The sequence below is a fragment of the Chlorocebus sabaeus genome, chromosome 13 (genome assembly GCF_047675955.1).
Source record: "Chlorocebus sabaeus isolate Y175 chromosome 13, mChlSab1.0.hap1, whole genome shotgun sequence".
Taxonomy (NCBI): domain Eukaryota; kingdom Metazoa; phylum Chordata; class Mammalia; order Primates; family Cercopithecidae; genus Chlorocebus; species Chlorocebus sabaeus.
In genome coordinates, this window is record NC_132916.1 from 34,408,751 (window position 1) to 34,429,485 (window position 20,735).

Consider the following 20,735-nt stretch of genomic DNA (forward strand, 5'->3'; position numbering starts at 1 on the left):
TTTACAATATTAGAAAGAATTACTGGCTTTCATATGTAAGTCACCTCACCTACTTTTCTGTGTCTTTTTTTAAATAAAAATAAAAGAATGATTTACTGCTAACATTGATTGAACATCAGAAGATTTCTGTTTAACAATCAGTTTTCTTTTCTTTTCTTTTCTTTTTTTTCTTTTTTTAAGAAACAAGGGTCTCCCTTTGTTGCCCAGGCTAGTCTCAAACTCTTGGGCTCAAGTTATCCTCCCTCCTCAGCCTCCCAAGGTGCTGGGATTACAGGCCTAAACCCCTATGCGTGGCCAGAGTTTTCTTTTCTCATTCTTCTTCCGAACAGAATCACTTTCAGTACATCATTTAATAATGATTGGCCACGGCAGGAGAATCACTTGACCCCAAGAGTTCGAGACTAGCCTGGGCAACATAGAGAGACCTCGTCTCTACAAAATAAAATTTTAAAAATAAGCTGGCGTGGTGGTGCACGTTTGTAGTTCTAGCTACTTGGGAGGCCGAGATGGGCAGTTCACTTGAGTCAGGAGGTTGACTATGATTGCATGACTGTACTCCAGCCTGGGCAACAGAGCAAGACCCTTCTCTCTAAAAAAAATAATAATAATGGTTTATTGTAATCTCTTTCAGGGGATAGGAAATTTTGGTCTGATTCTTTATAATGAGAACACTTCAGCAATTCACTATAAAAAATTTTCTCAGGCAAAAATTAAAAAGATAAATCTATTTAATATTGTTTAATCCATTGTCTTCAGTACAAGATAATTTGTGCTACAGATATACTGACAATATACTGATGTAATTATAGCTCTACATGAGAGTCTTAAAGTGGGGGTTCTGATATTTGGGGGACATTGTCATCGAAGCCACTGTCAACTCACATAATGGGGCAAGGAAGAGTTTGCTGTTCCATCAGGGCCTCTGACATAAGCAAATGGTAATAGTTGTCAAATGCTCTATCTTTTTTATTAGAAAAGCAACGTAAGTGAATCCTTTTTTGATAATTGCTAGATTATATACTTCATCACTGTGCATCTACATTTCACGTAGCTTATTTTTAAACCACCTGTTACAAATTTTGTGCCCATCTTGAACAAGGCCATTTACCCACTCAGGCATTAAGTCTGTTTGCTTACTTAGTAATGTTTACATGTACTGTTGGCCCTTCGTGTCCGTGAGCACCACATCCTGGGATTCAACCAGCATGAGTCCAGAATATTCAACAAAACAAACAGTAAAAAATAACAATATAACAATTAAAAATACAAATTAAAAAACACAGGGTAGCAACTAGGTACAAAGCATGTATGTTGTACATTATAAGTAATCGAGAGGTGATTTAATATATACAGGAGATATGTGTAGGTTATATGCAAATACTATGCCATTTTATATAAGGGACCTGAGCATCTGTGGATGTTGGTATTGGGTAGCGGGTGCAGATCCTGGAACCAGTTCCCAACAGATACCAAGGAATGACTGTATGTAGGATGGAAGTATAGTCAGGCATTCCTAACAACAAGTGTACTTGTGAGAAATGCAGCATTAGGTGATTTTGTCATTTTATGAACATCATACAGAGTACTTACACAAACCTAGATGGTATAGCCTACTTACCCTAGGCTGTATGGTATAGCCTGTTGCTCCTAGGCTCTACCCCTGTATGGCATGTTGCTGTTCTGAATAATGTAGTCAGTGGTAAGCATTTGTGTATCGAAACATATCTAAATATAGAAAAGATACAGTAAAAATTTGGCACTATAATCTTATGGGACCACTGTCATATGTGTGGTCCATCATTGACCGAAAGATTGTTAAGTGGCGCATGACTATAGACACTGCAGTTTAGGCTCTAGGGGCTTTGATGAATCCTAAGTAGAGAAAAGCATTGTGGCTGTTAAAAAAGTTACTATAATTTTTTTAAATTACCTCTTTTTTTGTATAGTTTTATTTTATAACCCTAGGCTTTCTCACCAGTTAATCTTTCTTTATTCCATAATTACCACAGATAAGTCTCTTTCTCCTATTTCCCATAGTTCTGTTGTCTATACTTACTATAAATTCATTTCATTTCGTAACTTTTAGCTTATTTATTTAACATGAAACTTGGAATTTCTATATTTCCTTATTCTTTTAAAAAAAAAAAGCTTTTATATGAGAGTGCTCAATGATATAGGATTGTATACGCAAAAGCCTTTAGTTTATATATTAATACCTCTTGCCAGTGATATATTTGTAACACTTTACAGGTGGTATAGTAAATTTATTTTTTAGTGTTATAAAGTATTTGGGAGCAAAAGTTATATTAATCACAGTGAACATATTTAAAATAAAAAGTTTTAAAAAATGTTTTAGTCTTTCTCTAAAATACCTCATTTATTGAATTTACAGGAAAATGGCTAGCATGCCAATCAATGGACAACCAAATCTTAATTTTTGGAGCACAGAACAGATTTAGATTAAATAAGAAAAAAATTTTTAAGGGCCATATGGTAGCAGGCTACGCTTGTCAGGTGGACTTTTCACCAGACATGAGGTGAGTTTAAAACTTCTAATCCGTTCTAGTATTCAAATATCATATAAACTGTTGTTGTACAAATAACACTTTACATATCACTCTCACTTAATATATTTTTATGAAAACTCGATAATCTGTTAACATTTTCAAAATGCTGGCTATAAAGGCGAGAACAAATTAGGAAAATTACATTTTGCTTTTTTTAGGTTCTTGCTTTAGTATATTCCCTTCTATTACTTAGGCTTATGCCCTTTAGTCACCTAATAAATCCCTGTCTATATAACTAAAGCCTTATTTTCTCTCTGCTTTTCTAAGCAAGACTAGAAATGCTATAATCACTGTATTGCTATGACTGAATGAACACCAGAAGAATTAATTGTGTATTACAGTGTTGCAGTTACAGCTTCGCTACAGCTTGTCTGTGCTGAAACCTCTAATCCAGCTTTTGAGTATTTCTAGGTCACACTGGATTTGTGAAGCCTACAGCATGATTCTTAGTTAAAATGTATAGGTAGAAGTAATTTAGAAATCCCAGTAACTTTGTATGTTTAGCTTAGTAATTGGGCCTACCTCTGATTCAGTGTTAGATGTATTCAAAAGATATTAAAGCCAAAAAGTAATTATGAAAGTGGTAGAGCTACTATGATGGAATCGATCTAAAAGTGTTCCCAGCTATATGTGGAATTGGCTCTCCAACCTCTGTTTCTGACTATCTAGAGACTGATTGTGTAACCTCATTCACTGTGGCCCCGGGACTCCCAGTCTTCCCAGTTAAAAATAATTTTCTACTCTTAGATTGGTTGGGAGGTTTTTTAAAATAGAATTTCAAATTATAGACTGCTTCATATTCTACCTGTTATTCTGAGTATTGTATATTTGCATTGGATTTTTTTTTTAATGTTAATGTGAAAAGACAGTGTCTTCCCCTATTCTTCATTCACCTTACCAGGTTAAGGTATTTGAATAATTTGAATTTATTTTTCTTCCCATTATAGTTATGTGATTTCAGGAGATGGAAATGGAAAATTAAACATTTGGGACTGGAAGACCACAAAACTCTACAGTCGATTTAAAGCTCATGATAAAGTGTGTATAGGTGCAGTGTGGCATCCTCATGAAACTTCTAAGGTCATAACATGTGGTTGGGATGGTCTCATTAAATTGTGGGATTAATTAGATTAATCCTTAAACTAGCTAGGATCATTTTTGATCCATTGTCATATTTAACTGTATTTAATTATTAAATGTATCAGATGATAACTTGATTTACAGATAATGTTGATGACATTGACCCATTGTTTAAAAAAAGAAACTGTAAATTTGACATAATTTCATTTGCAACTTAATTTTGTTCTTTATAAATGTTATTTATACAGAAAATGGCTATTGACTTTCTATTTGACAAGTAGTTACAATTGGCAAGCAGTTTGAGTTTATACCCATGACATACTGAAGGCATCCTTTTGGGGTCAAGAAAGAATCCCTAGTGGATTTGGGATTCTAGAGGAGGTAATGTGATTAATTATTCAGAAAAATACCATGTATTTACCTCTTCAGCCAAAAGGGCAGTAAAGAATAGGGATAATATAATTTAATGTAAATTTGGAAGAAGGAAAAAACCACCCAGTTACTGTCCCCATTATTTTCACTGGGTCAAGTTCTAATCTTTCGGCTTCATGAGTTCCACTCCCTTTGATGACACATGTTGTGTATTTTTAGTTGTAAAGCAGTAATCATCTTTAACTGCAGCATTCCTCTAATTATAAACAATGAAAAATAAAAATCAGTCCAGAGTTCTTTCGTTGACTTAATTCCTGATCAGTATAGGCAGGACTGTATGTATTTAATCAGAGAATTATGTTATATCTGAAGATGGAACTCAGGAGGATGTACCAAGACTTTGAATTTTGTTTACATTCACTGTCAGTAAAGACCTGGCTACACTTTGAGAAATCAAGATCTCCTACATTGCTTCGCAGCTGTAATTACTGAAATCCTCCTCATAGGAGATAAAGTACGATGGGTAGAGTCCAAGATGTCAACTTGTAATTTCTTTGAAGTCATGTGTTTTATCTTTAAAATTATTCCTATTTTACCTGTGAATATATACAACAGGACTTTTTAAGATTAAAAAATTTTTTAAACGTCTATGTCTGAAAAAAAAAAAAGTGACACTCCCGGAAGATGGCTAGAGTTCCCCAGTTTGAGAAGCGGTGACCATGGTGAAAAATAGTTTTTAAAACATCAGATTATAAAATCAAGATAGGCCAGGCACAGTGGCACACGCCTGTAATCCCAGCACTTTGGGAGGCTGAGGCAGGTGAATCACCTGAGGTCAAGAGTTCGAGACCAGCCTGGCCAACATAGGAAAACCCCATCTCTACTAAAAATACAAAAATTAGTCAGGCTTGGTGGCAGGCACCTGTAGTCCCAGCTACTCAGAAGGCTGAGGCAGGAAGAATTGCTTGAACCCAGGAGCGGAGGTTGCAGTGAGCTGAGATCATGCCTCTGCACTCCAGCCTAGGCGACAGAGTGAGACTCCATCTCAAAAAATAAAAGAAAATCAAGATAACCTCTTGAATGTAGTAGCTCATAGCACTTTAATTTGGCAAGCCATTTTTCCTGTTTTATTATAAGTCTATATTAGATGTTTGAATATGGTTTGAAATATTTCACTACCATGCTGAAAAAGATTGGTTGATAGCTGCTTGGAGTGCTAACTGGAAGATCAAAATCATGTCTCTTGCTGATAACCTAAGAGCATTAAACTCTGAGTCCAGTGAGGTCAAAGCAGTGTATGCTCCTTGCCCTTACGGAGTGTCCATTTTTAGAAATTTAGATTTTGAAAGGCCTGGGACATATGACCAGGCCCTATAGCCACATAAAAATAAATTTCATAGAAAAATGAATAAAAGCAGAGATACATTTTTTGACACAGAGACAGGCACCCAAAGAAATACAAACACTGCCTAGCTTTGCCATTTCTGTAACTGCCCAGAAGGGTGACAGGTTTCTGAAGGGGAAAGGATTCAGATATGACCTTTTCTTTAGTCCCAACCACTAGTTTTAACAAATGTGAATTATTGAAATGTGAAGGGACAAAAAGAATCATACATTTAAACTGTCTTGTTCAGCACACCAGTATTGTATGTTATAAATCATCATTTCTAAATCTGGATTTATTTTGTTGTGTTTTTGACTGTTTCTAAAGTAAGTGTATATAAAAGTTGTCTCCTTTTTAAAAAGATCATATTTTTAAATAAAGCATTTTTTGTAGAAAGTGCTATCAAAATGTTCATCTTGTTCATCTTTAGTCTCCTTTTAAGTCTTAAGTGTATTGAGACACTAGATTAAGCCATTTGCAATTTTAAGTGGATCATATGGAGAGAAATGATGCTTTAGAGGTGGATGTGGTTTATTCAGGTATATCAATGGGTTTATGATTATATAACAAAATACACAGCAGTACCCTCAGAGCACATTAAATGTAACACATTCCATATTTATTCATTTAGTGGTGGCACTAAGTCATGATTACACAACATTTTAGAGTACATAAGTGAGTGGGGTTACATTTCAGCATAAAAAGTCTCAAGATCACATGGTTACTGGACTTAAGTGGTTACCATCTGGCTCCTTTTCCTTTTTGCAGCCTTTTTGTCATATCCAGGACAGATTTCCTTCCTAAAAGTTAGGATAAAAGTGATGCTTTAGTGAAAGATTTACTAGAATGAATATTATATATTGAGTCACAAGCCGGAAATATTTTGTTCTAAACGAGGAGCAAATTTTAAGATTCAAAAACAGGGAGTAGTGTTACACAGCCACATTTCTAAGTAGTTCTTGAGGCTACGTTGTGGGGCTGGCTGGTATCCTTGGTATATTTATAAAATACCTGTAAGAAAACATTGACTTTGAACTAGCAAACCCTTAGATGGTAACCATAAATATCACAACACTGAGAACAATTCTAGAGACTTTCCTTGAAGAACATTGTTTCTCAGGGTATGGACTGAGAACTGTCTGCATCTGAATTACCTAGGGCTTGCATTGCTTACTGAGATGTAGAATTCAGAAGAAAGTAGGGATTATTTGGGGGAGACATCATGAATTCATGTATGGGAGGGGATATAAAGTGGCATCCAGGCCCCAGTATCCATCAGCAGTGTTAAATGTGGGTCTCAAAGTAAGACCTGGGGAAACTGATTCCGTGTATCATCACAGATGCATATTTTTCACGTTTTGACATTTTTGAATAGGGCTATGGTTAAATGAATGTCATAGTCTAATGGGCAGCATTCAATTCTTTTTTAGTGTATTGTAAAATAATTGATGAAATACAGTAAAAACAAGGCAAGTACGAAGGGCCTGAGAAGAAGAGAAGATCCAATGGAAGGAAAGTGTCTATTGCAGCGCTGGGCTCAAAATTCATGTTGTAAAATGTTTCTTTGATCACTAAGTAAAATGAACGAACTAACTGAAGATTCAAATTTAAAGTATATATTAATATATATATGTAGACACACAAATACATATCTAATCACTAGAAAGCTTTTTTTTTTTTTTTTTTTTTTGAGACAGAGTTTCAGCCTTGTTTCCCAGGCTGGAGTGCAGTGGTGCGATCTCAGCTCACCACAACCTCCACCTCCTGGGTTCAAGCCATTCTCCTGCCTCAGCCTCCCGAGTAGCTGGGATTACAGGCATGCGCCACCACGGCCCAGCTAATTTTGCATTTTTAGTATAGATGGGGTTTCTCCATCTCTTGGTCAGGCTGGTCTCGAACTCCTGACCTCAGGTGATCTGCCCGCCTCAGCCTCCCTCATGGGAGGGAGCCAGCTTTTTTTAAATGTAGAATTTTTATTCCCAACTCAGACCTTCAAATCAAAGTCAGCACTTTTAGCAAGATCCTCAAATGAGAACCACTGAGGTAGAGTCCCGAATTTATCTTGGGCATTTGGGAAACTAGACTATTTGGGACATGTAAAGTAAAAGAGAAATTTAGCTGGTCAAAAATATGCACTGTACACGTGTGTATGTGCATGTATATGTATGTATAATGTATGTGCATAGTATATTTATATATACATGTTCCATATTCATAGTCCCTTTAATAATTGTGGAAACAACTTTCTCAACCTAATTGCAATTTTATCTGGAACTTAAAAGAAGTCACAGACTTGCAGCCAACGCCCTTAGAGTGACTTTATTTTTAGTGACAGTAAGTGAAAGTGAAACTCTTTTGATTCTGCAGCTTCTTATATCTGCAATAGCTGTCTTCAGATGAGTTTCTTTCATTCCCCACTCTCCAGCCTCCAGCATTTTAGATCTGGGGGAGCAACTCGGATCTCCATTTTTTATTTGTTCTACTACACTTCTGTCCAATAGGTATATGTCCATCATATATGTGATTTCAAATTTTCTAATAGCCAGGTTTAAAAGGGACTTAATAATATGTTTTGACATATCCAAAATTTTATCTCAAGATGTACTCAATTATTTTAAAAATTAATATTTTACTTTTTTTATATGGAGTCTGAAATCTGGTATATATTTTACACTTACAGCACATCTCAATTCAGATACTACATATTCATCAAAGTATTTTATCTTTCATACAAAGTAGATTTACATGCCCAAATTGTTTCAAACATACTTCAAAGTTTTCCAATAACTAAACCAAGTGCAGTCACATGTTGCTTAACAATGGGAATAGGTTCTAAGAAATGTGTCATTAGGCGATGTCGTTGTCCGAACATCATAGAGTTATGTATGTACCAAACCTAGGTGGTATAGCCTACTCCATTGTATAGTTCCGTTATAATCTCAAGGGACCACCATCACATGGTGGTCTGTCACCGAGCGAAAGGTTATGTGGCATGTGACTGTATAATATTTTTAATGTAAATGAATTAAAAGTAAATGTAATTTAAAATTCAGTTTCTCAGTTAACCACAGTTTTAAGTGCTCAGTAGCAACATGCGTCTAGAGGCTACCATATTGCACAGTACAGTTCCAGTACCACTTTTTACATAAGAGTGGCTCAGATACTCAGTGTGCTGCCTCATCTTCTGAAAAACATTGTAAGGTTCAATCTGATCATAAAATATCTTATATAAAAAATACAAATGCTCGTATTTTTCTCTGCTACATTTTGGGTAATTTCCTCAGGTCTGTCTTCCAGTTCATTTTAAAGTCTCTTCAGCTGTGTCCAGTGTGCCGTTGTTCCATTAAACTTGTTTCCATGGCTGTTTTTTTCTGGAAGGTATATTTGTACTTTTTTATATTTACCTGTTCTTTTTCACAGTGTCGTATTTTTTTATGGCTCCTATATAGTCCTTTATGCCTTTAATCATGATAAATCATGTATATTATACTTTCTTTAAGATTGTTATTCTGTTATCTCAAGTTCTTGGGCTGAAAATCACATGGTTTATTGTGTCTGCTAACTCTACCTCATAGGGGACTGTTTCTTTCCTTGTCAGTTCTAATATTTTATTATGGGTCTTGTTTTTCTAAGGAAATCCTTTGTAGCCTGGATTGGTGAAAAGTCCTTTCAGAGTGGTTTTGCATCTGCTTCTGCCGTATACCCCTGAGGTATCACCCCTAGAACCTGTTTGTTTGTTTTAATTTCCAACTTTTATTTTAAGTTCAAGGGTACATGTGTCGGATGTTCAGGTTTGTTACATGGGTAAACGTGTGCCATGGTGGTTTGCTGCAAAGATCATACTGTTACCCAGGTATTAAGCCCAGCATCCATTATTCTTCCTGATCCTCTCCCTCCTCACATCCCCCACTCTCCCAACAGGCCCCAGTGTGTGTTGTTCCCCATGTGTCCTTATATTCTCGTCATTTAGCTCCCACTTAGAAGCGAGAACATACAGCGTTTGGTTTTCTGTTCCTGTGTTAGTTTGCTAAGGATAATGGCCTCCAACTCCATCCATGTCCCTGCAAAGGACATGATCTCATTCCTTTTTATGGCTGCATAGTATTTCATGGTGTATATATACCACACTGTCTTTATCCAGTCTCTCATTGATGGGCATTTAGCTTGATTCCATGTCTTTGCTATTGTGAATAGTGCTGCAGTGAACATACCTGTGCATGTGTCTTTACAATAGAATTATTTATATATATTTGGGTATATACCCAGTAAGGGGATTGCTAGGTTGAATGGTATTTCTGCCTCTAGGTCTTTGAGGAATTGCCACACTTGTCTTCCACAGTGATTGAACTAATTTACACTCTCACCAACAGTGTAAAACTGTTGCTTTTTCTCCACAGCCTTGCCAGCATCTGTTGTTTTTTGACTTATTAATAATAACCACTGTGACTGGCGTGAGATAGTATCTCATTGTGGTCTTGATTTGCATTTCTCTAATGATCAGTGATGTTGAGCTTTTTTTCATGTTTGTTGGCCACATGTATGTCTTCTTTTGAGAAATATCTGTTCATGTCCTTTGCCCACTTTTTAATGTTTTTTTCTTGTAAATTCGTTTAAGTTCCTTATAGATGCTGGATGTTAGACCTTTTTCAGATGCATAGATTGCAAAAATTTCTCCCTTTCTGTAGGTTGTCTATTCAATCTGACGATAGTTTCTTTTGCTGTGCAGAGCCCTTTGGTTTAATTGGATCCCATCTGTCAATTTTTGCTTTCATTGCAATTGCTTTTGGCATCTTCGTCATGAAATCTTTGCCCGCACCTATGTCCTGAATGGTATTTCCTAGGTTTTCTTATAGGGTTTTTATAGTTTTGGGTAGAACCAGTTTTTTATCTTAATTTCTCAGCTTATGGTTTTCCTCATCATGTGATTAGGATAAATTCAACTATTCAACTCCTTGCACAGGCCTGAGGTTTCACTTTCTCATGAATACTTTTCTTTGTACTCAGAGCTATAAGCAGAGATAAGCGTCCTTGTGCTGGTGGATGTAGAATTTTTAAGTCCATTTTTCACTGAGGTTGTAGTCCTCTAAGGGTCCTCTTTGCTGTAGGTGTCCTTAGCCCCAGTCCTTTCTCCCCAGTACCAGGTCTTATCTGGTGCTCTAGCCTCTATCCATTACTGGTTACACTAAACTCCAAGGGCTACTACAATGTAGGTTCCTGTCTACCTGTGTGGCTCTAGGCTCCCTCCCTCTGGGCTTTTGTATCTGTAAAATGTTTTCTTCTTAGACATTCAGTCATACACACACACACACATACACATACTTATATATGATATACACACATATGTACTCGCATGTATACAAACACATATATACACATACATGTATATATATGGAAGGATCTCTGGGAATCTATGTATAATTGTATTTTGTATCTTTAGATGTCGCCATGTTATTGGAAATGTCTAAAAACAGGGATGTAATCTAGTGCAGTCTAAAAAATATACTACATTCTGATTTTTAGAACCATGTGAGTTTCAGTGTGTGATACAAAAAGGTACTTTCCTAAGGCTACTTCATCTCGATGACCAGAGAACCATCATAATGGATTCACCTTTCATCTGGGCTTTTTCTGCATAAGCATATCATTTGGCTTCTTCTGAATTTATCAGAAGACTTCCCTTTACAGCACTTGTCTTAATCCATTCAGGCTGCTATAACAAGATACCTTAGACTAGGTAATTTATAAACAACAGAAATGTATTGTTCACAGTTCTGGTGGCTGAGAAGTCCAAGATCAAGGTGCCAGCAGATTCGATGTCTGATGAGGGCTAGCTCTCTTCTTCAAAGATGGTGCCTTTTCACTGTGTCCTCACATTGTAAAAGGGGGGAAAAACTTTCCTCAGGCCTTTCATAAATGCACTAATCCCATTGACAAGGGTTCTGCCCTCATCACCTAGTTACTTTCTAAAGGCCCCACCTCATAATACCAACACATTAGGAATATTTCAACATATGAGTTTTGGAGGGTCACAAAATATTCAGACCATAGCAGCATACAAATTAAGAAATTATCTTACCATGGTCTAAGCCTCATGTAATCACAGTTGTCAAAATAATGAAATTTTCAAGCTAGAAGAAACTTTAGAAATTAAATATTCTAACCTAAGAAAATAGTTCAAGAAAGGTGAAGACTTGCTTGATACAGCACAGCTAGTCAGCGGCAGTATCAGGAGTCTCTTATTTCATCCTACTGTCCTGCCTATAATGCCACTTAATTGTATATTTTTAAAACTGTTGGATTCATGTTCTAACCTTTGTGGCTTCTAGGCTTGCTGTCTCTGAGCTAGGTAATTTAAAAGAAACAGCTATTTACGTAGCGTTTATTTCATCCTTTAGTAAAACAAAACCTGTAACTGAAGACATTCTCACGGCTCCTTCCGTTAGAGTTGTGCCCCCATCACTTTCTCTTTGCCCACAAGGAAATCTCTGGCTTGTATTTCAGGCTCTACAATATCTTTTCTCACCTTGATTTTACTCTTTCAACTATTGTCTTTATTATGCACTTTATACTCCATGTCCTCTAAAAACTATGGCTTGAATCATTTTTGTAAAAATACCCCTATCTTTGGTAGAAATAGTCTCGCATCATCCTACCTGCCTTCTCTCATTAACTGAAAAATATTTCCGTACTATTATGAATTGTGGGTCCATATACTGACTCTCAAAAAGACTGCTGGGAGTTGCTTCCAAGCAAGGACAATGAGAAAGATTGAGGTTTAATATCCTAGGACTCAGATATCTTCTAATAATAATTGAGCCTTCAAATTATTATTGTATTCATTCAATTCAATTATTATATGGTTCTCAGTTCCCCAAGGCCAAGAAGATTTCCAGGTTGGCGTCCGTTAATCAGGAATGCAGTGCAATGAACAGCCATGTCGAGAAAAGAACAAATTGTCTCCAAATTTAAATAACAAAATGAGAGACAGTGGTCCATCTAAATTCCAAAGGTATTTTTAATGCCAGAAAAAACTTCAATAACAAATGATGAAATAATTTTTTAGAAAAATTATATGGAAATAGCTTTTTAAATTTATATTCAACAAAAATGTATTGAGCCCTTTTTACCTAGCCACTGGGGCTGTAGACATGGCCCTTACCCTCATGGAGTGTACAGTCTGCTGGGAAAACCGGACATTATACAACCAGAGAAAGTATAGACAGTGTTAAGAGAGGAAGAATAGAGGACATTGTGGGGACACGTAGCTGGGAGTTTTAAATAAGAGGGGTCCCTGAGAAAATGATGTTTGATCTGACATCAAACCTTGAGAAATAATATTTTCTTATACAGATAATTTTTATTGACACATAGTTGCAGTTTCTCATTATGTTATAGAACACACTTGGACCTTTGTTTATTATATAGATTCACCCAGGAGTGATATTCAAAATATCCAATGACAAGTAAGGCAGAAGATAGGCCAATTAGAACAGAAGCAAGCCACAGCACTGGGTGGGGATCCTGGAAGCTGCCTTTTGTGCTGTGCGTTAGCCTTTAATTGCCCAGTCATGGGGAGAGGCCCAGGCATCCTGAGAGAGGGTCTCCAGTGGAGAGGGACCATTGGGGAACCACTGTATCTCTACTGGTACTTTTTAAAAAGTATAAATATGTCCAATGTATTCCAAGGGGCATACTTTTGTTTTAGTGGACAAATAAACTGTATATATTTGTGGCACACAACATGATATTTTGTTATATGTATACATTGTGGAATACTAAATCAACTAACACATCCAATACCTCAAATACTTATTTTTTGTGGTGAGAATATTTTAAATCTACTCTCTGAGCAATTTTCCAGTATACGATACATTGCTATTAACTATCATCACCAGGTTGCACATAGCTCTTCTCTACTGGTACACACTGATTAGATATCAGTCCTGGGCACACTTGGTTTCTCTATTAAAATTCCCTCGTCTTGAATAGTTTAGTCAAATTCGATCCCCGAAATTTAAATCCCTTATTATTTAAGATAGCCACATTGTACAAAACTAATCATTAACAAAAAGTTAAAATAGTCTATCTGAGAAAAATAAGAAGTTACTGGTTTTAAGAAAGCATTAAATTTTAATGTGTTGGGAACCATTTTTTCCACATAGTTCTCTTTTTTGTTTGTTTGGTTTTTTTTGTTTGTTTTGAGATAGAGTCTCACTATGGTGCCCACGTTGGTCTCAAACTCCTGGACTCCAGTGATCCTCCTACTTAGCTGGAAGTACAGGCACATGGCACTGCACCCAGCCTCCACATAGTTATAAAGCGTGACAACATTAAGAATGCTTGATTTATATTTCTTAAGAAATAATCAAGTCATTTAAAGAACAATCTCTAAATGTAAGCAGTTCTAAGAATATATTGAATCTTTGGGTTATGATTTTATCTGATAAGTTCAGGCACCTCTTTCAATGTAGGAAAAAGTAAGACATTTTAGCATAAGGTTAAATGTATTATTGAATCCACAAAGTATCAGCAATTGGCTAGTACAAAAAGAAGTATGTTACTGCTTAAGAATCAAACATAAATTTATCTCCATCAGAAAAGAACATTACACTAATTGAGCTTGGAGGTACTGTTGTATTGTTAAGTATAATGATCTATTTAAATGAGGTCATCATTTTTACACTTGCAAAATATGATAAGCCTGGCTTCCAGGGACTAATCCAAGCTTCACAAAATCTAAACATTTAATGCTAAAAAATGCAATTCTTATACTTACTAAAAGATCTTATAACTAAAGCAGAAATGCTTACATGAATAACTGATTTGTACTAAACACTGTTAACCCATGAGTTTGTTTATGCCCTATCCTGAGGTAAATTCGGACTTTCGGTTAATTCTAGTAGAAATTTGTTCACTTCTCCCTTGTTCTTCATTTGAACATGTCAAATAGTTACAAATATTTATATGATAACCTTTTCTATTTTAACTGCATCAAATATAAGCACTGTAAGAAAAGAAGGGGAAAATTGTTTTTCTTTAACAAATTATGACACAGTTTATGCTAAAAGGCAAATTGTGAATTTCTTTCATCCTCATATGGCTTACACCTACAAAAGAGCATTGTTACTTGTTTGATAAGAGCATTATCAAATGGGTATTTTCAGAATCCTTTATGAACACTGCTCTAGTAAAAATTTAGGAGATGCATGTCACAGATATTCACATCTTAGCTCATTTATCTGCAAGTCAAAGACTAGTTTTAAGCAAAGGAGAATTACTTTGCTTAAGCAACTCCAAGTGACTGCCATTTCTAAAACCCAGGAGGAAAGTGACAAGTACTGGGACAAGCCAGAAGAAGAGTCATTTCCAGGCCTGCAAGAGCTTTTCTGGCAACCTAAATATATTGACAGAGAAGTTGTTGGGTCTCCATATTTCTTCAGTAAGCTTCCATTTGGCAGGCCCACTTTAATCAAGTAGATGATTTAAGTTCAGCAACCCTGCATGCTACAAAATAATTCTGACTCAAACTTGCAGGCCTTTTTTATTTGTAGTTTCCCCTCACTCCGCTTTTACTAATAGGGAGGCAAAAATGTGTCCTTTGGACACAGCATCTTATGTTTGGTACAGGCTTTGGAAACTGCATTGTGGATGGGACCAAACATGGGCTTTTGGGGATCTGACAGACCCAAATGTAAATGACTGTTCCTCCATCTACAACCTGAGTAATCTGAGTAAGCCATTTAACCTCTCAGGGTTTCTTTCTTCTTCTTCTTCTTCTTCTTTTTTTTTAACATGGAGTCTCTCTGTGTCCCCCAGGCTGGAGTGCAGTGGCATGATCTTGACTCACTACAACCTCTACCTCCCAGGTTTAAGCAATTCTCCTGCCTCAGCCTCCTGAGTAGCTGGGACAACAGGCACACGCCACCACGCCCACTAATTTTTTGTATTTTTAGTAGAGACGGGGTTTCAACGTGTTAGCCAGGATGGTCTCGATCTCCTGACCTCGTGATCCGCCCGCCTCGGCCTCCCAAAGTGCTGGGATTACAGGCGTGAACCACTGCGCCCGGCCTCTCTCAGAATTTATTTACCCATAATATTGGGAAAAAATAAACTTCCTTGTTGGGAGAATCAGGAATAAGCTATGCACATGGTCTGGCGGACAGTAAGCTCTCAGGAAAGAGTAATTTGATTTTGTTTGTTTGTTTGTTATGTGCTGTTTGTGTTGCTCTTGTGGTGGTTGTGGTGGTGATGATTATGGTTTTGCCTGTTCCTCATAAGAGGATCTTGTGTTTGCGTGTTCACAAGCAAACAGTGCTACAGTAGCCTGGTCTCCTTCTCATGGCCTGCACTGGTAGTTCTCCACAGTGGGTGATCTTGCCCCCTTGGGGACATATCCTACAATGCACAGAACAGCCCTTCCCCAGTAAAGAATTATCCAGCCCAAATGACAATAGTGCTGAGGTTAAGAAACCCTGGCCTGCATGATAAACATAATAAACTCTAGAGGCAAGGACACCTTAACAACCATCAGAGTACTCATCACAAATTTCAAACTAGCCATGAAGGGAATGAAGGACCATTTTAGAAATAAGCATAAAATAAATATGAATAACTATTAAACAGGCTACCTGGTCAGTGAATGTGGCTGGGTATGTTCATGATTTATTCTTTTTTAGCAGTACATTCATTCTTGCTTCAGATACATATAGTATGATGAAGTCAATGCTGGACACCACCAACCTGAAGTAGTTAACTTGCCATAGACAAACGGGCTTTCAGTAATGCCCTAAATCTCCAATTTTACGAATTAAAAATCTTAATATGGGTGTGTTACATATCTAAAAGTTGATCAGACTGGACATTTAAGATGAATACACTTTCCACATTTTAATGTATAAAAATGTTTATATATTTCAGTATATAAAAATTTTATGAAAATAAATCTGTTATATAATCCAAACAGAACTGGCCTAAAGCTTTGCTTTGGAGATGACACCATATAAACTAACAGTATAAACCAATTTAGAGTGTGCGTGGACCATTCCGCACATCTGAAATACCTCTGTGCATTGAAACGACTCAACTGCCTTTTCAGATCACGCTTACTCAAGCTGGTCCTCTCAGCTCAACAATTTTTATTAGTGGACTATGAGTTTTAAAATAAAAAGCTCATGTGTATATGTATTTTTTAATTATCACAACTAACTCAGAAAGTCCTGTTCTCTTTCAACTCAGGCTAGTGAGGTCATCCTAGTCTAATATGGTTTGATTTCTCACTTGAGGAATGGCATTTTCAAACCACTTCAAGAAACAAAGAGCCAGCCTGGGGAATGTCTGAGGGTAGAAGGAAGTACAAAATTGGGAAAAGGGGTAAAGTCTAGTAATAATCAGTATTCTACTCCCTCCCTCCAATTCTTGAACAATGTACATACAGTTTTATACTCAGGATATAAAAATGCCAAAAAATATATTTAATTGACAATAAAGTAATAATTTGTTTTTTATGCTATTTATTTGAAATAGGATTTTGGAAAATTAATCCTGTAAATAGTAATGAGAGAGAGCATTTGAACCACTGATAACCTAAACTTTCCATTTAATTTTTAATGTAGAAAGGATTGGTGCTATTGAAAAACTGTCTAACTATCCTAGGAAAATGAGACGATGGTCCTCAGGCCACAGTTGTGTAAGTGATGCCAACTGGGAGTAAAGAAAAATGCACTTAACATTATTAGACATAACGTATTTTTAAAAAAAGATTTGACAGCATAGGCAAGTCTGTGGGTGGAAAAATCATGTTTGAAGGCAGAAGAGGCAAGAGCAAAGATACCCAGATCCTGCTCTGTGCTTAGTTTAATAGGAAGTGAAGGGGAATTAAGGTTGAGTATAAAAAACATCTTGAGTTGAAGCTCTTTTTTTTTTGCCTGTGCACAAATAAACTTTATTCAGGTATGAAAAGCAAGTGCTTTTTCAAATATGTAAAATCTAAAAAGTGTAATACCCACTGTATTAGTCCATTCTCACACTGCTATGAAGATATACCTGAGACTGAGTAATTTATAAAGGAAAGAAATTGAATTGACTCACAGTTTAGCATGGCTGGGGAGGCCTCAGGAAACAGTCATGGTGGAAGGGGAAGCAAACACATCCTTCTTCACACGGCAGCAGGAAGGAGAAGAATGAGAGCCAAGTGAAAGGGGATGCCCCTTATAAAACCATCAGATCTCATGAGAACTTAGTATCACGAGAATAGCATGGGGGAAACCACTCCCATGATTCAATTACCTCTCACCAGGTCCTTCCCACATAATGTGGGGATTATGGGAACTACAATTCAAGATGAGATTTGGTTGGGGACATAGCCAAACCATATCACTCATGGACTCATAATGAAGTAAGCATTAAAGGACTTACTTCAGCGAGGAGAGCACAGACTGAAGGAGCCAGGTGGAAACAAGAATATGTGAGTCAAGAAAATGGTGAAACATGCCAGTAGGAAAACCTATCTATCTATCTATCTATCTATCTATCTATCTATCTATCCATCTACCTACCTACCTACAATGGTTAATTTTATGTGTCATCTTAACTGGACTAAAGGGTGTCCAGATCTTTAGTTAAACATTATTCTAGGTATATCTATGAGGATATTTCTAGATGAGATTAATATTTAAATCAGTAGACTGAATAAAGCAGATTCTTCACCTCAGTGTGAGTGGACCTCATTCAACCACTTGAAGGCCTAAATAGAACCTAAGGCAGAGTAAGGAAGAATTCATTCTGTCTGGCTGTCTTCAAGCTGGGACATGGGTCTCCTGCCTTCAGACTTGGTCTCGAACTGGAACTTACACCTTCGAGTTGAAACTCTTGATAGTCTAGTCTCTTTAACTCAGTGACAGAATTTGGTGCATCCGAGTTCCCAGAAATCAGAAGTATTGCTGCTTATAAAGCCACAGCATGGCCTCAGCAAAGGCTGAGAAGGAATGACTGAAATCAACAATGTTGTAAAGAATATCACTGACAAGGTAAATAAGAAAAATCTTGAAAAAGCAGAGTCAAATTCAAATTTAAAACCCTATTTTAAACATTAGGCGAAGAACTTAAAAATCTCACCAACCTAGTAAAAAAGGAAATGTATATAATTTCATTTCAATGTTGGTGAATTCATAGATTACAGATACACAGAGAATTTTAGGGAAAACTGAGATGAATGGGGGATAATCTTCCAGGTTACGGCGAAGGAAGAGTCTGGGCAAATAGGGGTGACTGTGTTCATCCCTTTAACAAGTATTAACTGTGCCCCTATCACATGCCAAGCACCAGGCTGCATGCACTGCAAAGGCAATAACACACTCCCTGCCTCAAGCAGGGCACAGGCTAGCGGGAGACTGGATGAGTAAACTCATGATTAGAATCGCGGACATGCTCCATTCTTCAAATATTTTCTTGTGCTCTTGATGACATCCTGCATCCTATTTCCATCTTGTATTCACCCAACTCAGAGTGTAACAGCTACTTGCATTGAAAATGTCTTTCTTCAAGAATAGCTGAGGTTTAGATAAATCTTTATAACTGTGAAAAAGTCTGAAATCCTTTTGTTCTAACTCTTTGAGAAGGCTGTACCAGAACCTCACGACGCTGCTGTCACTGCCACTGACCTCAAACCCAGGCCAGTGGAGATGGATCTCAAAGATGAGCTGTCCAATCCGCTCAAGAACATCTTCCAGAATAAGATTTTCCAAAACTTTCCATTCTGCACTTTCCAGATCTGCCTTGAGAACGTCAATCTGTAACAAAGCAATGAAATGAGATCAGCAGATTTAGTAAAACCATCTTGATATCAGGAGTTTCACATTATAACTATCTCTGAAGGAAGCAGAATTTTTAAAATTTTAGAGCTGAGGGTGGTTTTCAAGTGGCCATTTATGACATGAATTTCTAACCCCATTCCATACTAAATGTTTTGGTTTTTTGTTCTTGTTTTTAAGAGATGGGGGTCTCAATATGTTGCCTAGGCTGGTATAAAACTCCTGGGTTCAAGCAATCCTCCTGCCTCCACCTCCTGAGTAGCTGGGACTACAGGCGTGAGCCTGTTATGTTAACACGTTAATACACAAATGATGAAATGCCCGGCAAAAATCACAACAGACTGTCTTGCTTTTTGCCGAGTGGGAATGGATATCTGAGAAGGAGAAGGTAGAGTGAGTGTATCACAGACCTCTGTGCACCCCACAAACTATCTGCCACCCAGGAAACTCAGCCAAGTCCTGACAGAAGGTGTCTACAGAAAGGAAGTGACAGAGGGCCACTGCCTGCAGGGACTATCTTGCAAGCCTCATTCCCCCAACTCCAACTTCATCAACACTGGACACCAAGGAAAAAGTTATTGAGTATCTGAATATTGGACTATAAAAAAATTATTATTCTATGATTTCTTTACAATGTACATACCAGTATAGCATTCTAAAAGCAGCAACACCATCCTCTGCTTATTTAATGAACACAAGTTCACATTCAAGTGAGACAGAATAAAGGAAGAAGAGGATTGGAAGATCAATATTTTGCAATTAATCAAGTCATGAGAATCCGCTCCTCTTCACTGCCCATGCAAAAAATCCGTTAGAACACCAGAACCCTAAACACAGTGAAAGTTCATCTTTACCAAGTAATTATATGTACCTGACACCATGCTAAGGGTTTCCCCTTGCAATATCCATTTAATCGTCTCAACAACACTGTAAGGGTGATTCTGTGAGTATCCCTAAAGTTTAGGAAACCAGACTCAATGAGGAACCCATCCCCAGTCACATGGCTAGAGAGGCAGTGGTGAACTCTGAACAGAGTCTGTCTACAGAGCCTGTGTTCTTAACCCCTACGTAACATTGCCTCTTCCAATACACCCAAGAGGAAAAACGGGTAACTCAGAGTCCCAAAGAGGTTTGGAGTCTGGAAAATAAGGTGCTATCTAGAGAGCGAATATAGGTCAGTGAATAAAGTATTATTATCAATATTGCCAGTTTACATTTGCAGAGCACTTTTCAAGGGGGATAATTTTACCACATGGAGGAAAGCTGACAGCATTCAGACATAAACTGGAATAATGAGGCTGGAGGAGATCATTGCAAAGGCTGTAGCCCCACGAGGGGACAGCAGAACCTTAAGCAGCCCTTCAGGAAGCTGCTGACTGACGTCATGAATATCCTGCCCCATGAAAGTGAAAATAACTTTGCTTGTTTAGAAAAACAGATAAACACCAAGATGTATGCTACCCATTATTTCCCTTCTCATTGCATGTCTGTTTGATAAGTTTCTCATATGAGGCTCAAATGTGA

The 20,735-nt window shown here is 37.1% G+C and overlaps 2 protein-coding genes across 6 annotated transcripts in view; one reads left to right on the top strand and one right to left on the bottom strand.

The window, feature by feature from the left end:
- The window catches only part of CDC40 (cell division cycle 40), a 50,023-nt gene extending 44,212 nt beyond the window's left edge, over positions 1–5,811 (top strand). Inside the window, exons 14-15 of the mRNA XM_038001018.2 lie at positions 2,393–2,537; positions 3,515–5,811. Of these exons, the coding sequence (XP_037856946.1) occupies positions 2,393–2,537; positions 3,515–3,692 (323 nt within the window). The 3' untranslated portion in view covers positions 3,693–5,811. The remainder of the gene's footprint in view (positions 1–2,392; positions 2,538–3,514) is intronic.
- Positions 4,768–20,735, bottom strand: part of METTL24 (methyltransferase like 24) — a 124,668-nt gene continuing 108,700 nt past the window's right edge. For 3 of the 5 annotated variants that reach the window (XM_008007348.3, XM_038001017.2, XM_038001015.2), the window contains one exon: positions 12,401–19,190. In XM_008007348.3, coding sequence (XP_008005539.1) covers positions 18,876–19,190 — 315 coding nt within the window. In that variant the 3' untranslated portion in view covers positions 12,401–18,875. Of the gene's footprint in view, positions 6,204–12,400; positions 19,191–20,735 lie in introns of those variants that run through there. The other 2 variants (XM_073022413.1, XM_073022412.1) reach the window with 2 other exon arrangements.